Source organism: Echinops telfairi, unplaced genomic scaffold (assembly GCF_000313985.2).
Source record: "Echinops telfairi isolate 266 unplaced genomic scaffold, ASM31398v2 ScPeMD7_14;HRSCAF=57, whole genome shotgun sequence".
Lineage (NCBI taxonomy): Eukaryota > Metazoa > Chordata > Mammalia > Afrosoricida > Tenrecidae > Echinops > Echinops telfairi.
The window spans coordinates 2,876,715-2,887,346 of record NW_022103911.1 but is presented as its reverse complement, the minus strand read 5'-3'; the positions used below and the strand labels follow the sequence as shown (position 1 = coordinate 2,887,346).

The 10,632-nt window shown below is 38.0% G+C and overlaps 1 protein-coding gene across 1 annotated transcript in view; it reads left to right on the top strand.

Annotated features, from left to right (window-relative positions):
* The first annotated feature begins 1,220 nt into the window (after nucleotides 1–1,220).
* ANKRD50 (ankyrin repeat domain 50) overlaps nucleotides 1,221–10,632 on the top strand; it is a 57,053-nt gene continuing 47,641 nt past the window's right edge. Inside the window, exon 1 of the mRNA XM_004711847.3 lies at nucleotides 1,221–2,147. Coding sequence (XP_004711904.1) covers nucleotides 1,636–2,147 — 512 coding nt within the window. The 5' untranslated portion in view covers nucleotides 1,221–1,635. The remainder of the gene's footprint in view (nucleotides 2,148–10,632) is intronic.

Sequence of the window (10,632 nt, the reverse complement as noted above, 5' to 3'; positions counted from 1 at the left end):
GCGGGTGCGGAGGCGCTCCCAGCCCTCTGGTGGGGAAGACCTCTGGGCGAGCACCTCCACCCTTGGCCTCTCGGAGGTGGCCCCCCTGTGGCTCCTCGGGGCGGCCGTGAACGGAGGTAGTTCCCCTCTCTGGGAATCCCGGAGTTCCTTTTGTCTCCATCAGCTGAAACTAGAGGCCGGAACTGTAGGCAAACACCCCCCCAGCCCTGAACCACTCAGTCCTTCTCCCTTTCCTGCCTCCCAAGGCAGCTCTCCCAGGCAGCCTTTTCTCAGCCCACAGCAAGCCAGCTTCCAGACACTCATTTCCAAGCCTTCATCTTTGCTGCCGAGTAAGAAAGGATGCACATTGGACTCAACATGCATGTCAGAAGCAGCCCCCACGCCTTTTTTTTGTTTTAATAAATAAGCAAATTCTCATCCTGCCTCAACCCTGGTAATCTTTGGGATGTTCCAAACTATCAACAAAGAAATGCGGCCACTGCAGATAGAGTCCCTGGACTGGCTGACTTGCGAGTGAATAGCTCACTCGTAAGTGAAGCTTTCCACAAATCTGGTAGGAAAGACTGTTCTGGATCGCCTTGAGCATGTTACTGTCCCCGCATAAGCATTTTCCCCCCTCCCAACTCTGGCATGGTTTTAAATATCAGGACAACTGGATTGAACTGTGGGAAGCATAAGCACAGAGGGAGAAAAGTATGGGAAGAAAATTGTAATTATGATTTGGTGGGGTAATTGCCTGGCTTTTTGTAAGTGCCAAAGATGAAGTAGATGGATTTTTGAGCTTACTTTAACTGGCAAATGGTATTCAGTATTAAACGCTATTAATTTGTGGCTTTTGGGACTAAGGTGTTTCTGTGCATTTTATTTTAGTTACTTGAGGAAATGGTTTCTTATTGGGACATCTGAAAACCAAGGCACCTGTGAATAGGTTCATTAAGAATCCACTGTCTTGAACGACCTATTTTATTAGTGTTTTGGATTAAATAACGTGCAAACAGTAGTCTGTCATTTCTGCCACATAAGAGATCATAATGGGAAACAGTTCCCTGGCAGTTGCCCAGATGCCTGGAACTGTCAAGGTCTAGTATTTTGAAAGACTGTTCCTCTGCTAGAAATGGAAAGGTAGAGCTACCCAAGTACTATGTTAAGTGTAATCTCCTTGGTGACTTTTCTGTAATGGATATCTTTTTTAAATCTAATTTTCAGATACAGAATTAACACTTGGAATCTGGAGAGGCATTTTTCCAGATCGAAAGGTTGGGCTTCCTCTTCAGTTTTCCAGATGTATTGTCTCCTCTGTATCCTTGAAACATCCACAATCACACAAACTCCAGATGTAGCCATGGAGTTATGTGGACCGTCAAGACATGGAAAAAGTGTTCCTGAGCTTTGGAACCAGGCCTTTTTTCAACCCCATCAGCTAAACAATTAAACTAATATATTCTTTGCTAACCGAGAATAAGGAGCCAAATAAAGCCTTGCACATTCTAGTGGCAAACGGACTCCGTCACTGTTGAATTTTACTGTGACTGGTTACTCTGCCATTCAGTGCCAACTTAATAGTCAAGGTTGGGATGTAAAGACCTGTGTTGATGTATCCAGATTCTAGCAAATGTTGAAGATAAGAAGCTTATTATGACTAATCCTTGGGAAGAAAAAGTCTGCAAAATGGCTCAAACTAGTTTACTGCAGGGGAAGCAGTTTTACTGTAGGGAGTGGGTTTTCCACAAGCTCCAGCATTGCCTTCAGGAGAAAACTAACTGCTGCAATAGTACTGTCAACACACCATCCCTTGCAGTGAATTCTGGGAATAATGCTAGTGTTGTCTCTGGCAAAGGGGCTGCCTGGGGTGTGTTGTTGGTAGGAGGACCTGGCAGTGGCAAGACTGCCCTATGTACTGAGCTCTTGTGGCCAAGTTCGCCTACAAGCTTACAGAGAGGTTTACATCGCCAGGCTTTGGCCTTTCATTTCTGCAAAGCCCAGGACTCTGACACTTTGTGTGTTGGAGGCTTCGTTAGAGGTCTAGTTGCCCAGATCTGCCGCAGTGGACTACTCCAAGGATACGAAGACAAGCTAAAGGATCCAGCAGTCCAAAGTCTCCTGCAACCTGGAGAATGTGAGAGGAACCCAGCGGAAGCATTTAAAAGGTAACTGTGAATGCCTTGGTTTTCAGCTTCATGTGAAAAAGTAAAGTTTTATTTATTTTTTCGTATTTTGGGGGCTGCCTTTACTAATACTGCCTGCTGGACATAATCCCTGGTTATGAATACACCTGTTTCTTGGGAGTACTCTGAAAGTTGAAAGAAACAGAACATGCTCTGTGTTGAACAGTATTATATTGCTTATATCAGATGTTTTAAATTTTACATGTTGATTAATAGAATATGAAGCAATGTAGAAATTTGTATAAAACCAAATTAGGAAAAGTGTTCCTTTTCTTTTCTAACATCACTTGGTAAGGGAATCTTTCTTGGGGTAGTGAAGAAATTCTAGCTTTGTGGAAACTGGGCTACACTTTCAGGAAAGGGAATTTACATAACTGAGTGGAGAGGAATTCAGGTGTAGGATTGACAGTCTTTTTGTTTATAATGTTAACATTCCTTTATTTTAGAAAAATCTCTTTAAAAGAGATCATTGGCCATTGAGAATTTGAAGAAACTCTTGCTAATGCATTCTGGGAGTTTTATCTATCAAGTCTTTGGAAAATTGAGTGATATTTTGGAATATGTGACATGTACAAGTATAAAATAGTGACAATTTGGGATCCTTGAAGTACTTTCACTGAGTGATGCAAAGAACATTTTTCACCTAACCTCAGTTAAGCAGTTTTTCCTGGCAAATGGCTTGGACTAAGATGTGAGCAAGTTTCTGTTCAAAGTGGTTTCAGATTCTAAACGTGTTCAAGAAAAGATTTTGTGGAAATCATTCTTACCATACCCAGCCCTCTATCTTGAATAAAAGAAGCAGGCAAATTCTTATTTGGTACATGGTATTCCTCACAGCTACTTTAATTAGTCTCCCATTTTGCCATAAGTGCGTTTTCCTTCCACAGTGTAGCTTTCAGCAGGCAAAAGTATGTGTGTCTTTTTCTGTGGGAGTGTGGCTGTGGGGAAGGTTCTGAACAGGATTTGAATTCCACTGAAAAGGATGGCATTTGTTCTTCTAGAGGTCCTTTTGAATATTGGCAGGGGAATATATATACATACATACATATATATGTATATATATATATATTTAAATGATGTGGAAAGTAATTTAAGAATCATGATAGCAAGCATTGTGTGTGAGTCAGTTTTCTAAGTCCTATACAAAAATGAAACAATTTTAAAAATTTAATCTTCTTCAACATCCAGTTATAGGCGAGGAAACTGAGACACAGAGAGCCTAAGTAACATGTGGCAGATCTAGGATTTGAAATACCCTTTTGGAGGCAAACCGGAAGTGAAGAGGAGTACTTTAATAGAAGTTTGTGTTTGGTGAAGTTTGGGAAAGGGTGTGTCATAGAGGTTTGAGTCAGATTATTTTAGATTAAGTGATAGAGTGGTCTTCTAGACTAAGAGTTAATAGTGGTACAGAGTTGAAACGTGGACGTTTGCTAAGTCAAGTCTCTTAGTAGGAAGTGTCTTTGAAGGGTGTGATATTGTTGAAGACTTTTTAATATGTAAGTACAGTTCAGTAAAACTCAGAAAAAATATGTTGTATTTTGTTGTTAGCTTTCAAAATCAGGCTTGAAACTGTTGCTTCATTTTTAAATGAATGAGGACATATGTTAGGTAGTGTGTGTGATAGAAAAGGGAGAGAGCAGTTTTGATGGATAACACTCAATATGGAATCAGTAATTTAAAGCAATAATGGAATACAATAGTACAAATATTTTTATACTTTGTAAGAGTCATTGAATTTCTGTGTTTATAAACAGCTCTTTCCTTTCTGACTTACTACTGCTTCTGAAGATATTGCTGGTTGAAGGCTGAATTTTCATTTCTTTATTATAAGTCATTAACTACTTGGATTTACTGATACCTTCAAAATTGGTTTCTAAGGACTTTGTGAAATTATAATGTGTATAATATGTATTTAATTTTTATTGTATTTTATTGGAATTCAGATGTAAACGTCCAATACCTTTAAATATTTAAGATCAAATCTGATAGCTATGTATTCCTTATAGTCTGGTCCTGAGCATTTTCTCTCTGTATTGCCCTAGCTTTTCCTGGAAACAATCCTCCTACTCAAATGTGTCTCTTGTTAATTTTTTTTTCTTGTGTGGTTTGTATAGTTATTAACTGATTGAAGGGAAATAAATGATTAAAGCTATGTGTAAAAACCGCTTAAGCATTATTTTTCTGACTGACAGCAGGAGCTCATCATTTTGAATTGCCAATCTGTCCTTCGTTAGACATTGCCTTGCAGTTGCTCTGAGGCCATTGTTGATGCTCCAACTTAATCTCCTGGAGTTTCCTGGGTGGAGCTGATGGCTGATGTGCTACAGTGCCAACCTCAAAGTTGATGGTTCGAGTTCACCTGGAGGGAGTGCCTGAAGGAAAGCTTCATGCTTTACCTCAGAGAATATCTGCCATTGAAGACGAGGGAGCGGCACCGTTATACTTGGTCATGCACATAAGGTCCCAAGGAGCAAGGATCTACTCTGTGAAAACTGGTTTTTACTTTCTGTAGCAGTAATCATTCAGTCAGTTATTGTTGGAACTCTGGTATTGGTTTCTGATCATTTATAGGGTTTCATTCCCATAAGATTCATGCTCCACTTCAAACATGCGGATCTGGAAAAACCGTTTTTCATAATCGTTGGCATTTACAATACCTTTTCCATAGTCTGTGACAATTCGGTGATGGAGACCTCTACTTTTGGACAATAGTTAAAGATTTTATTGTAGAGTTTATTAATGATTGACATTTTAATCAGTCTTTAGAGAAGTTTAATATTTAATTCAGGCAAGAATATATATAATTCCACAGGGAGACAGTGGGGTGGATTATTTTCAAGGAGTTACAATATTAAGGGGGACAGGTGGAGGAAGTAGCTCATTATAATATGACAGGAGATCAAACATAAATCTGTAAGCTACGAAAAGTAAAATCTTTTATTCACCTTTGACAAAAATGAAATCCAAAGACAGATTTGTGATTGTTACTTATTTAAAATTTGATAATATTGGTGGTTTCTTATATTCATGTGTAAAACAATGTAACAGTAGATAAAATTGATAAAGGAAAATCTTACTTACTCTCAGATCTACAACGCTGGAGCAATTGGAGAGAAGTAACCCAGTAAGGAGTACTTTTATGTACTTTTCTTCATTTAAAACATTTTTTACCCTTAATAATACTAGCTAGAATTAATTTATATTACTGAAACCCAACTTCTTACTTGAAGTCATATGGTTAAGTGGTAACTTACTAATTACCATTTATCAAAACTGCCTTTTCTGTAATAACTAACAAAGAATGGAAGGTATTTCATGTTAATCTATTTTAATATTGCTATTTTTTCTTCTCCTTGTGTCCTAGAATAGTACTATACTTTATGGGCTCTGAGGTTTAGTTCTCCTAATGTTAACTCATGAGTTCTTTCAGTAGATACTTATGAGAGCCTTCTGTGTATTGTGCAAAGGAAATTAATCTTTGAGTACAATAGATGAAATCCCTTGCCTTCATAGAGCTTAAAATTTTGCACTAATATTTACTTTGTTTCTATAAACAAAAATAATACTTGGGGTAAATAGTATTTGTTGGTGCAACACTGGCATTTTTAAATGCTGATTGTGTGGTCTTCCAAAGAGTAAGACAAATGAAATATTATTTATTGATTTTAACAGGTAAAAGTGAAAAGCTATTGTATAGTTAGAATCTCTCCCCTTTTCCTGTTTCTGTTAATGGAGCTAAGTTACTGAAGTTTATACTGAGATCTAAGACCTAACCCCTCTCCTTCGGCTTCCCCTGCTGGGCTTTTATTAAAAATTTGGCTTTTCTAGAGTAGAGTTTACCAGCAGCCCTATAACTGTAGAACAAAGGCCAGTTACTTTGGACAGAAATGGAGTCCTCGTGGAGAAGAGTGTTCTATGTTGGGCTACTACCATAAGGTCAATAATGTGAACCCACCAGCTGCTATGTGGGAGAAAAATGTGGCTTTCTACTCAGGTAAAGGCTTATACCTCAGAAACCCACAGGGGCAGTTCTGTGCTGCCCTCTAGGGCCGCTGTGTATCAGAATCGACTCGGTGGCGGTGAGTTTGTTTTGAGATAATCGAGGCATCTGGGAGTGTTGATGTACTGGAGGACTAGAATTGGGTTAGCCTGTCTCCTGGCCCGATTTACAAAACCAAACTCACTTCCGGCAAGTCAATTCCATCTAATAGTACCCCATAGGACAGGGTAAAACTGGCCCTTTGGGTTTCTGATACTGTAACTCTGTAAGGGAGTAGAAAACTTCACTTTTCTCCCCAGTAGTAACTGGTGATTTTGAATTACTGACCTTGCAGTGCGTAGCCCAGCGAGTAATCCATTACACCACCAGGGCTTCTCAGAAACGCTACATAGGGCTGCATTGAGTAGGAATGTGTGTCTTTCACATCAAAATTTTAGATACATTAAAACAAGTACATACATTTCTTACTTTAGTGTAAGTATGGGCCTGTTCAGTGACTTAAAGGTTGCAGGTGAAGCAAGCGGAGGGGGTTGGCATGAAGAATTTTGCTGTGGGTAGGTTCTGAGTGAGGGACAAATGTACATACTATTCCAGGGCAAGTGCAAGTTTTCCCATACATCAGTACGTTTGTAACCATGGACTCAATGGTAGGAGCTTTAGGTCTTGAGCCTTTATGTCATATAGAAACTTTCAAACCTTAAGATCATGGGCCTTTGAGCCTAGTTAGAGTCTTTGCAGCACTTTAGATAGATATGGAACTGGGAGGTGCAAATCTTTGTTCCTAACTTTTCCTGCTCTTTCTGGTTAAGTCAATAGAACCAGCTGTGAACTTTTGATGATGTCAGTTTTTCTGTGTTGAATTAAAAGCATATTTTCTGTATAATCTTGATAGGAAAATTAAACATTTTCAGGTGTGCCATGGAATAAGTGTAAACAATAAAATTGTAATGAAGAGTCAAGCACAAATGACTCTACACTTTGGAAGTTTAGCAGAAAAGTTGTATTAGGCAGCATGGTTTGCTAGAAATGAATTGGAAAGAGAATCTGAACTGTGACATTTGTTTCTTATTTCTAACAGAGTTGATCTCAGCCTTGAATCGTGGAGTCTTTCTAATATTTTGTATCTCTTCTCTTGGATATGAGATATGTGTATATGGTAATTACATTGTACTTAGTTAGGCATGTTTTCTGTTATCTTCTCCATTAAGCATATGTTCTTCACAGCATTATTCATGACGGATTAATTTTTTATATTTCGCACTATGCTTTGTGTAGCTCTTGACATATAGTTAGGTACTGAGTGATTATCTTTTGAGTAAGTGATTACCACTTGCCTATCTAGAATATGCTAGAGCCTGTGATTCTGAATTCACTCAGAGGCGCACAAGAGCAACACACCAGTCAACAACTAAAGGATGCCTGAAGCTCTTGAATGAAAAAGGAAATTGAAATGAAATGTAATTTAGGTTTTAAATGGAGACCAGACTGGTACAGTGATTATTAATTTATTAACCTGCTGTCTCTCCTTTAGCATGTATGAATGTGGCATTGATCCAGAGAGTTTTAAGTGGCCAGATGTCTATCTCCTGTCTCAATTGGCTCCAAGTATTTTTTTGGCAAACTCAACAAAGGGACTCGAAAATGTGCTACCTTCTTACCCTTAATTGTGGGATGATTTTAAGACCAAACATTCCCCTTAGATTATCTGGGTTTTTTTTATACCTACTAATATTAAGAATATTCTCATCTATTTTTAAATATTATAAAAATTTTATAAAAGTTTCTGTACTGTTTAGTTTTTGAATGAAGTCTTTATAATTATAATAAAACATTTACTTATGCTTGTATTTTCTTCTTAAATCTTCACTTCTCACTAAATTGTTTATTGTTTCCAGGTTTTCCTTAAATTGAAAAAGTTGAAAATCATGGAATTGAAAAATCATGGAATTTATCTTTGAGCTTTTTGAAGCCCCTTCATATGTGATGCTTCTTTTGGTTCCTGGAACTCTTAACTTTTGCTGAACTAATCTACAACTTTTCAGTACTTCTATAATGTAGCACATTTTGCTTGTTTGCATAGTTATACATTTAACATTAACCATAGTCATATTCCTAGTGCTGTTAAACAGATCCTTTATTTTCTTCTTAATTAATTCAGAAATTTGTTTTAGACCAGAGTGAGTCAAGTTACTATCCAGTTGTTTTTTGAAACCTGAATGGAAAAATTCATCTGTACATCCAAATTTGGGGCATTTCTTGGAGAGAAAAACATAAAAGACAAAACAAAACTGGAAGTATTGACAATTCCAGGTTCTTATACCTGTGAAACAATATTCCAATGGAGCTGAGAATCAGCTACTTTATTTGTATATGATTATCTTCAACGCCCACCACTGTTAGCCACTTAATTTGCTTTTACATGCCATCCTGGCTCCTGTAGGCATGTTCAAACACAGCCATGATTGCTGTTCATCTGGGGAGGAAAAGGAAAAAAGACAAAAACCATGACCAAGAACATGGATTTGTTTGTTTTTCTTTCTCCCTCACTTGCTTTTATATATTACCTCAGATTTGTGTCTGCAAAAACTACTTCCTCGTCCCTATCAACTTGTTTCTTCTTAATTTACTAAATTCTGACTGTCTCTCTGTAACTGCACAGAAAGATCTTTATCCATTCTTGCCTTTGAATTCATTGCCCAACCTGTATCTCAGAAGCATTTAATTTCAAGCTGATTTCTTTCCTGTTATACTTCTCAGAAATATTCCCAAAGTTGCTTTATTTTTATTGCATATAGTTGACTATGATATCTTGGTAATAAAATGGAATTTGAGTATGTACCTGTAATTGCTTAAGGAAAATAAATATTAATTAAGGGAACTAATTAGATCTTACTCATGATTATCTCAGAGAACGGCTTGGCGCTTTCCAGAAATCAGGAGCCTTTTCCAGGTATACACCATTATTGGAATATATAGATGCTGTAGTAGATTGAATGTTTACTTGTAATCTATGCCCCTCCGTGTAGTCATGGTGTTTGCCTATTGCAGGCCTTCCAGTGGAGAAAAAAAATATCTGTTCCTGTTGTTGGATTTTAGTGCAGCCATGTGATTTCCTTGGACCAGTGGAGTGTTGTTAGTAGATGTGGTACACACGGGGTTAAAAAGTGCTTGGTTGCTGGTCTGGCCCACTAGTGTTCTTGCCACCACCCGAGACAGACCTCATGGCACTGGTCTGCTGCTCCAAGGAGAAGACCCGAGGGCACTGTGGAGCCGGCAGCCCTGACCCGCGGATCGTTACCAAACTTAGAGTTGTTGATCTCAACCAACATGTACGGTTTAGGACCATTGTTGCAGAATATTTGGGATTCCTAGTGAACAATGTAGGAACTACGAAAATATTATAGATGAATGTCACTAATTTCATAGAAATTCTAGGGTTCTCTTTTTTTTTTCAATTTCACTTATCACCTATACTCAAAGTCATTAGTTAGTTTAATTTTGTCTTTTAGATAAAACAAATGCCTATATTTCTCTCCATCTCTATTGTTGCTACTCCATTTTTTTGTCTAAACAACCCCAAATTTAATCCCACTGCCATTAAATCAATTCCATTGCATAGCACCCTATATAGGCTTTAGAAGAATGAATGAAAGCAGGCAAGCTCAACTTTCTCTTGAAGAAAGACCAGTGGGTGGCAGCTGCCAACCGTGCAGTTTCTCACCCCACAGCACCGCCACCAGCATACCTTTTACTGGACTAGTTCTCTAAGTGATTCTCCTGTATTACTGTATTGTTTTCCTTTATTGTTCCTCTTATCTTTGCAAAGAATTAGAATATTAGCTCATGCCATGCGCCTCATTACAACCCCCCAGTGGTTTCTGATTGACTTTAAGATAAAATTTATCTCTATATGGCCTAACCTTCATCTAATCTTTGATGAGAATCTTGTATGATATTTTTATTTTTTGCTCGTTGCTCTTCATCCACATTGCCCTTATTATTTTATGACATAAGTCAAACTATGCCTTGCAGATTTTTGTATGGTCCCTTGCCTCTGGTACTCAGGCATCAGTGTTAATGCTACACCCACAAAGAAATTTCTCTGTCCATTGAGTGGTTACAATTTTATTTCTCTAGTCATTAAACATACACACACACATGCACACATCATCCCCCTTTGTTTCTTAATTTGCATGATCTGAAATTATTTTGAATATTTACTGTGATATTCTGCCTGTGTATTGATGTGAGCACAGTCCTTGCATGTTTGACAAAGTTCCCTCTGTGGCCCCATAGTTCAGAAGAGTGTAACCAACCAAAAGCCATCAAGTCACTTTCAACTTGTAGTGACCTTCCCTGTAGGACAGAATAGAACTTCCCCTCGCCCTTTCCGTAAATTTATTCTGTAATAAAAACCCTCCTGATCAGAACAAAAAATCTTACCATAGTGAATGATGCGGGGAGTGC